This window comes from Ischnura elegans (genome assembly GCF_921293095.1).
Source record: "Ischnura elegans chromosome 13 unlocalized genomic scaffold, ioIscEleg1.1 SUPER_13_unloc_1, whole genome shotgun sequence".
NCBI lineage: Eukaryota > Metazoa > Arthropoda > Insecta > Odonata > Coenagrionidae > Ischnura > Ischnura elegans.
Window position 1 is genome coordinate 3,024,161 of NW_025791657.1, and position 17,472 is coordinate 3,041,632.

Consider the following 17,472-nt stretch of genomic DNA (forward strand, 5'->3'; position numbering starts at 1 on the left):
AAGTCCCTTCTTTAGTTTCCCGACAAATACATTTCCACAACATCACAAATTAGTTTTCAAAACTTCTGCGATCCGGATCTATTTAAATGCAGCCCATCTCTTCCACGGTCAATTGACTTTACCCAACAGTTCGGATCCACAAAGAACATCCCCTTCATTTTGCAAACCCAATCAAAACCTTCGTTTATATAATCTATGATTCTGTCCGGCACATCTCGCCTTCTCAGAATCCCACTTATGATTATTTTTGCCGAACTGAAAGCCGTTCTAGCAGCTGTGCACATATCCCATACCCACCCCCACCACGTGGTCACTTGTTCTAGCCCTTTTCACGTCATTTGTCCCAACGTGAATGACCACCACTTCGTCATTGCCACCATTAGTCTTCTCTTCGGTCTTCATTCTTCCAATGATACTCTCCAGACCTTCTGTTCTCACACCAGGGAAACAATCGACCACATACCCTTTAAGCCTCGGTATCGCCGCAGCATGTCTCAGTAGTGAGTCCCCCATAATACGTACCCTTGGGGTGCCCTTCTTTACTGCACTTCCAGGAAGGACTCCACCCATCTGTGGGCCATCAAGCGCTCCCTTCCCCTCCTCCGCCACTTCTTTCGGAGGTCTCCCATTCTCGTCCTTCTTCCCAACTTCGGGTGTTTCTGCTCCCTTACTCGCTTTCTTTGTCACCCTAACTGCTTGCCTGCATTGACTCCGCTCGAAAGTCACTTCCTCGCGCACATTCGAGGAACCCTCAACACCAATGCTCCCAGAATTGCAACTAATACAACATTCCTTCTGATGAAGTATAACCCTCAAAACTTCATTTTCCGCACTCAGCGCTTCCATTTGGGAGGAAAGCCTACATATCTCCTCCTTCAGACTCTTAATTATCCTTTCCTTCTCCTTCTGTTGCAACATATCTGACTCCGAATTACATTGAAAACACTGCCATTTTTCTTTAATGCAGTCCTCAATCGCACATCTGGAGCACTTAAAATGGAACCATTTCCCGCACTTCCCACATTGCACGCCATTTCTCAGCTTTTTCTTGCACTCGGAACACTTCAAAACTGTAACCTTACTCCCCTCCCTGACCATGGTCAACGGTTCAACTTCCACTTAGGGAGCTACGGCAAGGTAAGTTCTCTCTCCTCGAGGACTGGACAGAGACTGAGAATTTTAGGTTAATGCATGTTGAATCTTGTGATGTAATGTAAGTAACAGACATTTTCGCTCACTCTTCTCTGTCTGATGATATCCACTTCATAATGCGCGCTGGCTTTCCATGAAAGATGTAACGTAATGATCTTACACTGAAGATGGCCACGTGAGTCATTTCGCATTGGCTTTATTAAAAGACACTTCCTTATAAATGCTACCTGGCAATATATTTACGCCATCATTTTATAACTGTCAGTGTATAGGTTGTTGAGGATTTTAAGGTAATATTCATTAAGTTTAGGGTTTGTCCCCTCTGTATATGTATACTCTGTGATATGGTTGTTGAGGGTGGTTCTGAAAGGATAAGGTATATCACTTGTGTACATTTAAGTGCGTGACAAGTGTTTCCTTTCGAGAGAAAGACTTCCCGCATTCCCTGCATGCATAAGGCTTTTCTCGTGTGTGCGTAAGGATATGGTTTTTGAGGGTGGTCCTATGAGTGAAAGATTTGCAGCATCTGCTGCACGAATATGGTCTCTCTCCGGTGTGTGTTCGAATGTGATCGGTGAGATGACCACCCTTTCGGAAACACTTGCCGCACACGCTGCACGCATAAGGTTTCTCTCCCGTGTGAGTGCGTGCGTGTTCTTCCAGGTTGTGCCTCTGGGTGAAACACTTGCTGCAGACATTGCATGAATAGGGTTTCTCCTTGGCGTGCGTAAGCATATGTCTGGTGACGTCAGAACTGTGACTAAAAGACTTGCTGCAGACACTGCAGGAATAAGGTTTCTCCTTGGTGTGCGTGAGCATGTGTCTGGTGACGTCAGAACTCTGAATGAAACACTTGGAGCAAATATTGCATTCGTAAGGTTTCTCTCCCGAATGTGAGCGACTGTGCATAACGAGGTTGCCCTTTTGAGAGAAAGACTTGTTGCAAACGTCACAGGCATACGGTTTTTCTCCTGTGTGCGTTCTTACGTGGTCAACAATGCGGCTCTTTTTGGAAAAGCACTTGTTGCAAACATCACATGCATAAGGCTTGTCCCGTGAGTGAATGTGCATGTGTTCACTTAATGAATCACATCCAGAGAAGTACTTTTTACATATTCCGCATGAATAAGAATTCTCTCCTGAATGCGTTAACATGTGCTCACTGAGGGTTCTACTTTCAGTGAAAGTCTTAGCACACACTTTGCATGAGTAAACTGTCTCTCTTGAACTCCCACACTCCTGATCACGGCGGTTTTCAATAGGAGAGTATGACTTTGAAGAAAAATTTTGTGCGCACAGTTCCATATGTGCAGTGCCAGTTTTCCTATTTTTTCTCACATTTTCCCTCTCCCCCATTCCACCAGAATTTTTTTCAATGCGCCTATTTCCTTTTCGTCTCTTCCCTTGTCTCTTAATCTTCAGCTCTTTTATCGTTCTGGAGGTTGTAGGCTGACAAGAAATATCACTTTCTTCATTTGACACAATGGTTTCCATAGACTCATCGTCTCCCGCTGACAATTCAGCATCAACATCTGAATTTCTGGCAACATGATGAGTTTCGAGATGTTTGCTCAGCTCACTTTTGCTGTTGAATCCACCTCTGATGTTGAAGGTATGATATGATCTACTCTTTGCTCTGCGATAATTCTCTGGATTTATGTTAAAGCAATTACTTACCTCTTCCTTTTCTCCCATGACCGCCTCAGTGCCACTCCCTATTTTTTCTCTGCTTTCGATGCAGCTAAGGGTATCAGTGGTATTTAGTGCATCAAAACCACCTCTATCCTCAACAAAATTCATTCTGGCTCCATCTCCACTGATTTTAGATGTATGAATGTATTTCGTATAACATTGTCCATCATCAGGAAATAAGCACGCTGTTAACTTATCAGGATGAGAAGTGCCACATTCTTCAAAGTCATTTTCAATCACATTCGTTCCTTCCTCTGCACGAGAAGCTCCAGACTTGGATTCAAGGGGTGTCACTGAGGCTGAGGGAGGAAGATGGTCACAGCCTAGATCAATCCTTACATTTCTTTCTGCCAGCAGATATGGAGCTGAAGATATTCCCACGTGCGATATGACAGGAGCTGGTAGCCCTGAAAAAGAATTTTACATTAACATTATCACAGTTGTATATGAAAACTATATCTTGGTGACATGATTCCTACAAGTCCTTTTAGAATGATACAAAAGTTATTTTATTGATGTAGAGGTAGCTACTTCAAAGGATGATGAAATTAGTTGCTATATAGATTAAATTTAACCCTTTCCTGCCGGAGACTACGAAAGCAAAACTTAACCTCGCTACGAGTAGCATAAGAACATTTTAAAAATCTCTATATGGAGCTCTTTTTTGTGCGTGAGTTGGCCGGGTACACTCGTCCCTCGGATTTGGGACCCAACTCAATTGGGCGCCCTGCCTCTCACCCGACCCTTGGACCCTTTCTTAGCGGGAGTCCGTGGTCAACTTATTATTTTACCGGTGTTTTTTATAAATAATTATTGATTACGATTTCTGAGAAATTACACTTACATAATAATAACTGACATATTTTTAAGCATTGTGAAATTTTAAACGGGTTTCTAGCGTTGATAATAACCTAGTTAGGACCTTTTCATTTTACAGAAGGTTAGATGTTTGGAGATTTTTAGAAGGTAAGGTGAGAAATTAGAGTGAGAATGCATTCTCGTATGGGCAGGCATAAGTACTAAGAAATAGGTTTAAGTGATAACGTTTTCATAGAAGTTGAGGATGCATTCAACAATAAAGGAAAAAGGGTAGGGAAAAAGGAATGCAAGCCTGAAAACCTATGAAAGAACTAGCACAATAGTATTTTGAGGATCGCTTTTCTTTGAATCGGAGAGGGCCATCGAAAAATTCGGCGAAAATGTCATTAGCGCTCAACACCTGGACTGTATGAATGCACGTGCGATATCATTGTGAGAGCGGAAGGTTTGGTTTTTCCGCGTACTTTACCCGAGACATCGTCAGGCAGCTGAGCACATGTTCTACCCAAAATGAGTAGCTAACAATAGGGCATACAACGCAGGTACGAAGTTGGATATATAAGTAACATTACTTTGGAATACCGGCGTATTAGTAATTACTCGGGGGAAATTGAATGGATCAGAAAATAAAAGGTATGTAATGTAGGAAGTTATTTGGATTGTAACATTCATGAGCGATAAAACAATAAAACAACAGCATCTCCCCTTTACATATTTTTCATCCCGTAAGATGAAAGAACAAGGTATTAAAGCATTCACATCAGAAGTTCGTTAAAAATAACACTAAAATTTCATTTAAAATTTGCCTACGCACAGAACAAAACGAAGAATTCATTACAATAAATAAAAAATTTGAGTTTGCAACAAATTATTCTTTGCAAAAACCATTGCCGTTTCAAGCACTTCACCGCAAGTTCCTGCTGTGGGAAGGATCATAAATGAGTGGGAGGGTCGGGCACGATTGCCTAAGGGGAGGCACAAGGCTCTCCCTAAGCTCGGTCTCCGGCCGGGCCTGAATACCACCGACCATAGCTACCGCTGCGGTCGCTTCCCATCCCCCACGACAGCTATACCCGACATTAGATCGTCTGTGTAGAAAAGTTTGCGACAGCTATACCCGACGTCAGGTGTTCTGCATATAAAATGCCCGTCGGCTCCACCCGACGTCCGGTGCGAAAGGGCTAAGGAGAAGTAAAAAAGGTATAATTTCTCCTTATTACAATTTTCTTATAAAAGCCTCCTTTTATTTTTTTTTTGGCAAAAATGGCAGAATTTATTGCTTTCCAGTTAGTACAATGATATTCAATTTTCTGAATTTTCCCATATAATTTACCCATTTCCTAAATTTGCCCTCACAAGTCTATCTTAAACTGTAATTTTAAATTTCTCATAAATTAATTTTCATACAGGCCTCTTGCAGTTTAATGAAAGCAAAGTAATAGTTTAGTTAGAAAATAACCCTGTAGCTACTGTCAGGGTGCAGGCTTATATGCTCACATGTTACTATGATGATGAAGAAGTGGAATATGTCTACCAAGGTATAACGGAAGTTATCAAAGAGGGGAAGAAAATCTTATTATTTTAGGCGACTGGAATGCTGTCCTCAGCGAATGTCAAGACGGAATGACAGCTGGGAAATATGAATTAGAAAATTGAAATGACCGCAAAGAAAGGCTACTTCAATTCTGCACTGAACATAGGCTAGTGATTGCCCACATTTTATTATAAAATCCTCCGCAAAGAAGATACACATGAAAGATGTCAGGAGACCTTAGAAGATACCAAATCGACTACATTCTAGTGAAATAAAAATTCAGGAACTAGGTGAAGGACTGCAAAAGCTACCCAGAGACAGATATCGACAGGTGATACAACTTAGTTATGATGAAAGTCCCCTAAAATTAAAAAAAGTTGAATAAAGCAGCAAAGAAAAATAAATGGCAGTTAGAGGAATTGAAGGAGATTCAGGATCAACTGGCTTTTAAAGAAGCTGTCGAAAATAGAATAGGGGAAAATACGTTCAATAAATCAGTGGAAGAGAGTTGGAAAACCCTTACAAGTGGTCTGCAGGCAGCAGCTACGGAAGTTCTTGCAAAAAGAAAAGGCATCATGAAAAGCCCATGGATCAGACAGGAAGTATTGGATCTCGTTGAAGAAATGAAATACAAGGCTGGGAAAACAGAGGAAGGGCCGATTTGTAACAAGAAAGTAAGGAACGAAATATGTAATAAAGTGAGGAAAGCTAGAGAAGCATGGATGAAAAATATTCGTGAAGATGTACAAAACAATCTTAAACATGGAAAAGTAGAGGCCGTCTACAGGATAGTGGGGAACCACATAAAGGAATCACAATTCATAAGACTAAAAGAGCAGAGAACTGCAATGATTTAAGGACCATGAAACTGACCACACATTAGTTGAAGATACCGGCAAGGATCATTTATAGATAGAAGCATAGAGCACAGAGCAGAAAAGTACATGGATGAGGACCAATTTGGATTCTGAAAAAAACATAAACAAGGGAAGCAATATTAGCTCTTAGGCTGCTCATAGAGAAGAGAATGGGGAAGAACAAACCAACGTTCATTCTTAGAGAAGGCATTTGATAAGGTGGATTGGAACACAATGCTTGGAATCCTAAAAGAAATTGGAGTTCTTTATACCATCATCACTGGTCAACAATCCTAGGATTGGTTTGACGCAGCTCTCCACTCAGTTCTCCTATCAGCTAATCTTTTCACTCCTACGTATTTCTTCTCTTTCACATCTCTCTTTACTTGTTCCATATATTTTGTTCGAGGTCTTCCTTTTCCATTCTTGCCTTCCACCTGTCCTTCGACGATTGTCTTTATCAGGCCATCATGTCTCAAGATGTGGCCTATAAGGTTGTTCCGTCTTCTTATTAACCTTTTCCCTACCGTACACGTATATATACGTGTGGACGTTTCCTGACCCGGGAGACCACGGGCGTATATGTACGTGTGAGATTTTCCCGGTCAAGAAAACGAAACCCGTATATATACGTTTTCTAGCTCTCCCCCTTTCAGGACGGTCGTGGGTTTAGGTCGCCTTTGTCTCGGGACCCAACGCTTCGGGGTTTAGGATTAACCCTCCGAATCCGGGAGCAGGTACCCGCGCCCTTCGTCTTTTATAACCCCTCTCAGCGGTAAGGGACAGCGGTCATACAATTGTTTATAGAGTCAATTTTCGAAATAAATATTTGTTCATTTCTCAAGAAATATAAACTAAGAAATGAATTGTTTGTCTTTTGAGCAGCGTTTACAATTTTTAAACGAAATTCTACGATAACTATTAACTTATATCTCGATTTCAGTGTAATTATCATATTACGACTGATAATTCTTAACCGAAATTTTTAAAATATTTTTTTGCGTAATTTGTTGAATTTTATTCAAGTTTTCTTGAGAAATACTTCCTGTAAAGTCAATTTCCATTTTCTTGTTCCACCACTGCACTAAATTTTCGGAAAAGAAAATTTTAAAAAATTCTAAAATTGTCGAGTTTTCAGATAGATCTGCCTTACAGCCAGAAGAGGAAGAATCAAAATTATATATCTTCGGCGATAAATCTTTGGCTCGCCAAACTGTGCCTTTATCACTTATCTTCCTTTTCTTGGGAGCATTTTCCTCCGCATCGGACGAGGAATCATCAGACGTAGCCGCGGAGAAGTGCAGCTCCCGCGATATCCTGGATGTCGAGGGCAGCGATATAGATGTCAATTCACCGGCAACCTCCGTTCCCAGATCATCGTCCTCGGAATCGAAGCACAGGTCTCCATCATCACTACCACTGCGGGTCAAAATCTCCAATATCTGTTCATCCGTTTTCAATCTCTTCGCCATGATTCCAGCCGCAGCAAACAGAGATTAAAAAACACTGGCGGTACACTGCCAATTTCTCACGACGAATACAGTAAAGTTATCACTCGCAGAATGAGAACCACAAACGTTTGAACCCAAGAACGACTGAGACAGAAGTGAAGAGAAACTTTATAATCAAAAAGAATTGTGGGTATGTGAACGAGAATGAACTTTACCCATTCTGAGAAATACGTTTCTATACTGATGGGTGGAATTCCAAAGAAGGTCTTCATGAGTTATTTCAGCCCGTGGTGGAGCGTATTTTCCAAACAAAATGAGGGATTTAAAAAATTCCGAGAAAAAATATAATTATACTGATTGATGCAATTCCAGAGAAGCTTCACAGGTGTTCTAAATGCCCGAGTGGAGCGTACTTTCCAAGGGATACCAAGGTTGCCCTGTGACAGACAAAGAGCTTTTCTTGCAAGGATTTTTTTACCTCGAGTAATGCATTTCGGAGAAATAGCTAATGAGATTTTTGGAAGGGTTTGAATTCGATAAGAAAAATTTTAGGAGCATATATTTGGCATTGAAATTTATGCATTGATTGATTGATGCATTAAATCCGTTAAAATTGACCGTAGAACTTCGTTTAAAATTTGACAATGCTCAGAAAAAATGAGGAATTCAATTCAAAGTCTGCAATTTACGTGCAAGCAACAATTATCCATTTGAAAAATCCATATAAGCAATCCATAAGTTGACCGCGAACCAATGCCGCAGGTATGGTCGTAAACCCGGAAAGGAGGGAGCACATCAACCCTCGCTGCCCGGGATAATGCGGAGTCCCCGCTGCGAGGGGGCGAAAAAGGTTGGAGCTCGGAGGGTGTAATAATCCGCTAGACCCTTCTTAACGAATGCCCTCAAAACTGCTCCGTACCACGAGAAAGAAGAGTTTCTTGGGGCTCGGTACAGCAGTCATGCTAAGACGAAAACTCGGCGGTCTCGAAAGGGTTAAGGTTTTCATGAGGCTTCTCTTCTCTCCTACCCTTCTTAGGACTTCCTCGTTACTAACTCGGTCGATCAATTTGATTTTCATCATTCTTCTGTAGCACCACATTTCAAAGGCCTCTATCCTTGCTTTCTCCGCTGCGGTCATTGCCCATGCCTCACTTCCGTATAGGAGCATACTCCAGATGTAGGTTCTTATAAATTGTTTCTTTACATCCATATTTAAGTTTCCCGCTGTAAGCAGGTCTCTCTTCTGGTGGAATGCTCTCTTCGCCTGGGCTATTCTGCTGATAATTTCTTTCTTGCTTCTCCCGTCACTAGTTATCTTGCTTCCCAAATAACAGAATTCATCCACTTCTATCAGTTTTTGCCTCCCTATTTTAATGTTGGTCTTGACTTCTTCTCTTCTGCTGCATACTAAGATCTTGGTTTTCTTCGTGCTTATTTTCAGTTGATATCTACTCATTACCCTACCCATATTAATCAGAATATTTTTCAAATCCTCTGTTTCTGCTATAACGGCTATGTCATCGGCAAATATTAGCATGCTTATTTTTTCTCCATGGATATTCACTCCCAATGCCTTTTCTTTGATTTCCTTAATGGCTTTTTCAATGTAAACGTTGAAAATTACGGGTGACAATGTACAGCCTTGTCGCACTTCTTTCTTCTATAATGACAGAAAAATCACCAACAGTTTATGCAAAAACCAAACAGCGGTGATAAAATCAGGGCCCAGCTGTGACAAAGCAAGAATTAGGAAAGGAGTGAGGCAATACTGTGCTTTGTCACCTGTAATTTTCAACATTTACATCGAAAAAGCAATTAATGAAATCAAAGAAAAGGTGTTGGTGCTGTAATGAAGTATAGTGGACTGTATCACTATAATTTTACTTTGCTGCAATTCACATCTCAGGATTCTAAGAACAAAGAATACATTTGCACTGATTCACTAATAAGGGAGCATGGAATCTGCCCAACCTCTCCCTGCCATCGTTCAGGCGTGACTTCCTCCCAGCACTATCTCACACCACATCAGTGCCACAAACGTCCAGAGTCCGAACAAAAGGCTTTGGGAGTGAATATCCACAGAGAAAAAATAAGCATGCTAAGATTTGCCGATGACATCCCCCGTAGCAGAAACAGAGAGGGATTTGAAAATGTAAATCAGGGTAGGGAAATAAATAAATATCAACGGAAAATAAACACAAAGAATACAAGGATATTTACGTAACAGAAGAGAAGAAGTCAAGAAAAAACATTTCAATAGGGAAGCAAACACTGGTGGAGGTGGATGAATTCTGTTATTTTGGAAGCAGGATCATTAGCGATGGGAGAAGCAAGAAAGAAATTATGAGCAGAATAGCCCATGCAAGGAGAGCATTCCACCTTATGGTGATCTGCTAACAGCTGAAAATTTAAACATGGATGTAAGGAAACAGTTTATAAGAACCTGCACTTGGAGTATGCTCCTATATGGAAGTGAAGCATGGAAAAAGACAGCAGCGGAGAAAGCAAGGATGGAGTCCTTGGAAATGTGCTACAGAAGAATGATGAGGGTCAAATGGACCGACCAAGTTAGTAATGAGGAAGTCCTGAGAAGAGTAGGAGAGAAGAGAAGCCTCATAAAACCTTAATACGAGAAGACCTCGTAAGAAAACGGAACAACCTTATAGGCCGATATTCATATTCAGTGGAACTTAGTACTAAGTACGTACTTTCCTCCTTAGCACGACGATTTCTCCTGGTTCCGGTACCATCCGAGGAAATACAGGTAAAACTATTTGGTTATTAAACCTGAAATTGTGGCGCTTTCCTGTGTATTACGCTCAATGTTTTGCCATAGAGCAACCCGCAAGTCGTTTCCTAGTATTTTCCGAGTGTGTAAACCTCCAAATTCATTAATTACTGAATTATTATCAAACATTGACCTTTTTACACTCATGCCACATCTCTCTTTCTATAGCAGTGGTGCATCAAAATGCATTTCTCAGCGTGAAGAGTACGCACGTCATTGCTTGACAAGTAATGCAGGAGCTGATGATGCTTTGGATCGCCATGCGAAACACTTAACGCAAAAATACTCGATCATGATAAAAAAAAATAGAAAGCACACTACATTGAACAACATTTTTAGAGAATTTCAACAGTAGATTATAAAATTCTGCTTATAGTAATCTCTATTTGTCTTACTAATCGTGATATCAATATCGATTCATCAATTGATATATTCATTGATATGGGTTCATTCCGAGAATGAATATGAATGGATGTTGCCGGAATTTACGTTTAAGAAAATGTTGCACAATTTTTATGATTTTTAAAACAACCAATTCATTTACTCAGGGTTATCGTCATTTTCTACGAATGATCTCTGAGAAAGAAGAAATGACCTAGCTTCAATTTGGAACGCAGTAGGAGTTGATGGCTGTGCATAAATCGCAAGTGGGAAATGTTGATTTATCTACGGGGGCAAAGAATATAATTACAGACTGCTATTCTTCAATTTATTTATTGCGAGGGAACATTGGTTAGCCAAAATTTCATTTAATTATCTCATAGAGAAGAGATGATGAAATTATTACTCCTTCGCAACTGTAAATTCTTTTGTTTTTCTATATGAAGCGTATTGGCTCTCTTCAGACCCTTCTTTGTTGAAATTAGTCGCGAGTTATCGTTTTGGAGCTACTGCAATAGCAGCCTCCTTCGACTTGTGAACCCACCCAAAGTTCCTTGATCCAGGAAATTTTACAGGTAGTGAGTTTTGAGTTTTTTAAGCATTTTAGTAGTCATATGTTCAACATTAGAACCCTGAAAATTCGAATCTCGATATCTGGAAACTCCGGGAAAATTGACAAACCTTACCGATTTTTTCCTCACAGTCATAACGAATTTTTGAGAGGGCTCGGGCCCCATCAGGTCCCATGGAGTCGGCGCCACTGGTACTAATCTAATAAGGACCATGAACCTGATACTCCTGATACTTTATGTCCTGTGTTGACTGCGACTGGGGAAGAGCTGGAAAGTTGGGCCTTCGTATGAGGGGCTGAGGGTATCACTCCCCATTCCACTTTCTGCGACGTTGCCGTTGTTGGGAAGGCGGAGCGGGGTGAGGGGAGGTAAGAAATTCGAATTGGCCCTAATCACGTCCTTCGCCGCCATTTTAGGCCTGCAGTACTCCACGTTGTACCCATTTTAGGCCACGCAAATTAACATAGATACGTGGGTCTCAAGGTATTTTGTATAACAAAAGTGCAGCCACAGATTGTTTGTTTTAGAATTTTTATATTTCAGCTTGGAGTCAAGTTATAATTGGCCACAGTCCAACTTGATTTTATCAAAAACCTGAGGACGTATTACTATTTATTTCTTTCCTATATGTGAATACGCGTCTCCTAAATACAATAAAGAAAACCGCAAGTCTCTATCTCTTCTAGTTGTTCCGCAATTGAGTGGTATGTGACCTCCGGCAGAGGGAAAAAACGATCGGCATCGGTCGCCCAGAGTGGCTCCCAGCCGTCACTACCATAACGCCTCAACGGTTAAGCTGCAAAATAATGTGAAGGCACTTCCAAACGGGAAAGGTTACTGCCCCTAAACTTACCTCCTGTGGCCAGATGGATAAAACTAGCAGCTAGAAACATTATATAACTACATAAAATTAGCATGATACCCACTATTAATCCTATGTTTGGTAAAATATTTTACTCAAATCAAACTCATACTCAAATATTTGGTAAAATATTTGAGTATGAGGTTAAATAAACTCGTCTCATAGCTTGGATGAACCATGACAGAATTCTTATATGAATTTTAAACTCAAAAAAGCCATAGAGAGAATATTTCTCCAGCATTTGGTCCAAGTAGTTGGTAACTCAAACATTGAAGAAAATTCTTTTTAAAGAGGACCATTATACAACATGCAGATGACTACAAAAAAGTAAGTAAATATAACTCTTCTCCCCTATCCAATTGGCACTTATATTGAAGAAAACAGAAAATATGGATAGATGACTAATTCAGGTTCTTAATCCTTCAGAAACAGTCACAATAAGCCTTATCTGTGCACAGCTATTTGTAGCCCATGGAAGCACTTCTCCACTGCTTCCATTGTGGATGACGAGCCACTGCGAAATTGTCAATTAGTTCTCTGGTCACAGTAAAAAATTGCCAAATAAAAGGATAAGCATGTACACCCTCCATAATTATTAACATCAATTCCTGCATGTTGGGAGTAATGTGCAAGCCCTTGTGAGTACTCACCAAATGCCTCTCCACTGGACTCCTGCACCATAGTAAAACTTTCAATTGGTTCCCAATCCTCGTCTGAAATAAGCTGGAAGTAAGGATCAAAACAAGAATCATGTACAAACAGCAGACTCAGAACTTTTTTGAAAATATTTACCAAAACTAATTTATAAACCACATAATATCAAAATTTATAATTCCTCAGAAACATTTTCTTTACAAAATAAAAATTTTCAATGCCATCAGAGCGTTTATTATTTTCCCATTTATTTTAACTTGGAAGCAGTCCTTGAATTATCTTATGTATGCATTGTAACATCATATTTATTAAATAGCTCTGCCATTGATGTATTTTCTTCCCTACACTACCATACATGAATTAATGTTTCCTTATATATGATTTTACACTTTCCCGACGAACAACTTTAGAAAAATCTTCTCGGGATACCGTGCGGGTTAGAATATTTAAGAGCGCCGATGATTCGGATACCGACTCGCTACCCATTCTCACCATCAGCCATGAGAATGGGTAGCGAGTCAGTACCCGAAACGTCAGCGCTCTTAAATACTCTAACCCGCACAGTATCCCGAGAAGATTTTTCTAATGTTTCCTTGGTAATGGCTTCAACACTTATTTCTTCTACTGTTTCCAACCTCATTAAGAGAACCAGAGATCATTTGATATCCACTCTAAAAATGCATAAAGAGTTTACAAATATGAATACAGCATATACTAATTCAATTTTTAGTAGGAAGTTCAACAATACAGAAGTTTAACCTTTTCCCTACTAAAAATGTAAATATACCTGTGGATATTTCTTGACCCGGGAGAGGAAAGCCATATATTTTTACCGGAGATTTTCTCACACAAGTGAACAAAAGCCAAACATATACCTTTCCTAGCTCTCCCCCTTCTGTGATGGTTGCGGCTGTACGACATCTTTGTCTCGGGACCCAACACTGTAGGGTTTAGGCTTTACCCTCGGAATTCAGGAGCAGGTACCCTGACCCCTCGTCTTTTATTACCCCTCTATACGGTAAGCAACTGCGGTCATGCAATTGTTTATTCAGTCATGTTTCTAAATAAATACTTCTTCTTTTCTCAAGAAATATAAACTAAGAATTGAATTCTTTGTCTTTCGAGCAGTGTTTACAATTTTTAAATGACATTCTACAATAAATATTGACTTATATCTTGAGTTATGTACAAACAACAACATGGAAATTGTTGCTGCATTAAATGCATCCCATCTATATACAGCCCTTGTGGTGACTGACTCATGGATACAAATTCCCGACCACTTCTAGAAGTGCTGGAGAGCTGAAATTTGGCAGGCATGCGGGGATCCCAAAATGATCCGGAGGAAAAATCCGAAAACCGGAAGTTTCCGCCACGTGTCGTCGCTAGGACGACAAAATGGCCGAAATCGGGCTTTTTCCGGTGACCGTCTTTCGGTTTTTATTTTACTGCGCGCGAACTGTGCGTGCCACACGAGTCGTTAATGCATTTTTTGAAGGCTGATAAACGTAGGCACGTAATTAAGTAAATTTAGTAGTTTCTATTTGAGAAAATTACAGCCAAAATGGCGTCCAAAAATTGATTTTTCGAAAAAAATTTCATTCCTTCCGCTCCCCTCGACTTAATTTCGGGTGTAGGATAACGAAAATGATTATTATATATGCTCATAATATCGTCTACGAAATGTTGGCAACAATTTTCTTTCGTCGTCCTTGGTTACTCAGAAAAAAATTAAAATATACCGAAAATCACCGAAAATTACGAAATCCAAAAGATTAACACAGGATTTTGTAAATTTTAACCTGATCGATTTCTTTCAAACTTAGTATTTGCATACACTAATGAATTGACTTTCAGAAAAAATAAACATTTAATAAATTATTTAATCGATATAACGGCGAAAAAATGAAAATGGCGGGCACTACTAATTTTTTCCGGGGAGAAATTTATTTTTTATTGTATTACTCTCGTAATATGGATGCCATAGGGACAACTTCTCTTAGATATGATAGTAAATGGATGTGATCATATAACATCATCATCTTTAAAACCCCTTAACCCCCCTACAAAATTAAAATTTGCGTATAAGTAGCCTTTTCGGGTAGTTTTCGCCACAATTCCGCCGCTTTTCCAACCCTTACCACTCATCGCTACGGAATTGATATGGGCGATTGATGAACATTGGCAGTACAAACCCATAAACCCCCAGTAAACCCACCTACACCCCACAAAAAATAAAATTTTGCACATAAGTCTACTTTTTGGGTACATTTCGTGACTACTCCACCGCTGGTTCTTACCCCAACGTCTCATCCCTACGGAAATTCTGTGAACGGATGGTGACCGCATGGAGTACACACACAAACCCCCGGTATCCCCCTGAAATCCCCCCAAATGTAAAATGTGCCATTAAGTCTCCTATTTGGGAACTTCTCGCAAACATTACGCCGCACTACCCGTCCCCTCTGAGCTCTAGATCCGGAATATTTGGTGAGGGTGAGCCACCGTAAACCATACGGGAAAAAATATCAGAAAACCCCCGATCACCTCTTGGAACCTCGCAGAAAAAAAAAATTTAAAGTCGCCTTTCCGAGTACTTTGTTACAATTTAGCCGGTGCCCCTTCTACTTATTAAAACCCCCGATAACGCCGTGAAACATCCCAAAACAATTCTCTAATAAGTAGCCTCTCCGGGTAAAGGAATCGTCAGAACTCCGCCACTGTTGCGGACCCCTAGGACTTATCGGCACGGAATTTATAAGGACGATTTCTTTGGTTTAACACAAGTATAAAGCCCCCGGTATTCCGTTGGAACCCCCCGCAAAAAAATGAAAAACTTGCCATTAAGTGTTCTTTTATGGGTACTTGTCGACACTACTACGCCGCATTACACTACCCTTTACAATCATCGCTACGTGATCACTGTGGACGATCGGTGACCGCATGTATAACACATTAATACCCCCCAATCTCCCTGGGCACCCCTCTCGGTGGAGAAGAGCATTAATGAGGACTAAGCGGAGCAGCCGCGGGGGGCTCCTCAACCCCAAGGCGGCGAAGCCGCCCCACAGCGAGGAACGGCGGAGCCGTTCCGAGGAGTAACTGGCGTAGGCGAGGAGGAGCTTCAGTAACCCTCGGGCGGCGAAGCCGCCCCGGTGTTCAAGCGGCGCAGCCGCTGTAGACTCACCCATCTCAACTCACATTCAACCCCTGGGCGGCGAAGCCGCCCTACAGCGAGGAACGGCGAAGCCGTTTCGAGGAATGAGTGGGGCGTCTCCCTTCCCCTTGGCCGGCGAAGCCGGCCCCTAGCTGAGGTGAGATTATTCGAACTTTAAAAGTCTTCGAGCGACCACAATTGTAGACGGCGAAGCCGGAACCGGGGTTTTTAAGGGGCGGAGCCCCTTAACGAGCGCGCGGAGCGTGCGAGTCTCTATTATATACAGCCCTTGAGGTAACTGACTCACTCATGGATACAAATTCCCGACCACTTCCAGAAGTGCTGGAGAGCTGAAATTTGGCACGCGTGCGGGGAACCCGAAATGATCCGGAGGAAAAATCCGAAAACCGGAAGTTTCCGCCACGTGTCGTCGCCAGGACGACAAAATGGCCGAAATCGGGCTTTTTCCGGGGACCGTCTTTCGGTTTTTATTTTACTGCGCGCGAACCGTTCGTGCCACATGGATGTTTAATGCATTTTTCAAAAGCTGATAAACGTGGGCACGTAATTACGTAATGTTGTTAATTTCTTTTCAAGAATATTGCAGCCAAAATGGCGTCCAAAAATTCGTTTTTCTATTAAAATTTCATAACTTCCGCTCCCTTCGACTTAATTTAAGGTATAGGATAACGAAAATGATTATTATATATGCTCATAACATAGTCTACGAAATGTAGGTAACGTTTTTCTTTCATCGTCCTTGGTTACTGAGAATAAAATTAAAATATTCCGAAAATCACCGAAAATTACGGTTTTCAAAAGATTAACACAAGGTTTTGTCAATTTAAACTCAACCGATTTCTTTCAAACTTTGTAGTTACATACAGCTTTGCATTGTCTTTCAGAAAACATAAACATTTTAATAATTATTTAATGGATTTAACCGCGAAAAAATAAAAATGGCGGGCACTGCTAACATTTTTCAGGGACTGGTTTGCTTTTTATTGTATTACTTTCGAAATATGGATGTCATAGGGCACAATTCTTTTAGACATGACAGTAAATGAATGTGACCATATAGTACCGTCATCTTTTAACCCCCCGAAACCCCCTAAAAAATTAAAATTAGCATATAAGTAGCTTTGTCGGGTACCTTTCGTCACAATTCCGCCGCTTTTCCAATCCTTACCACTCATCGCTACGGAATTGATGTGGACGATTGATGACCACTGGCAGTAAAAACCTATAAACCCCCGGTAAACCCACATAAACCCCCCCCCCCCCCAAAAATAAAATTTTCAAAAAAGTCTACTTTTTCGGTACTTTTCGTGACTATTCCACCGCCCCCAACGACTCATCCCCCCGAAATTTATGCGAATGGATGGTGACCGCCAGGAGTACACACATTTAAACCCCCGGTATCCCCGTGAAATCCCCCCCAAATGTAAAATGTGTCATTTAGTCTCCTATTTGGGAACTTCTCGCAAACATTACGCCGCACTTCCCGTCCCCTCTGAGCTCTAGATCCGGAATATTTGGTGAGGGCGAGCCAC

The 17,472-nt window shown here is 41.0% G+C and overlaps 1 protein-coding gene across 3 annotated transcripts in view; it reads right to left on the reverse strand.

Annotated features, from left to right (window-relative positions):
• Positions 1–1,404: 1,404 nt before the first annotated feature.
• Positions 1,405–17,472, reverse strand: part of LOC124172441 (zinc finger protein 16-like) — a 109,403-nt gene continuing 93,335 nt past the window's right edge. For all 3 annotated transcript variants that reach the window (XM_046551878.1, XM_046551879.1, XM_046551877.1), the window contains 2 exons: positions 12,759–12,831; positions 1,405–3,251 (listed from right to left, as the gene is read on the reverse strand). In XM_046551878.1, coding sequence (XP_046407834.1) covers positions 1,534–3,251; positions 12,759–12,831 — 1,791 coding nt within the window. In that variant the 3' untranslated portion in view covers positions 1,405–1,533. The remainder of the gene's footprint in view (positions 3,252–12,758; positions 12,832–17,472) is intronic.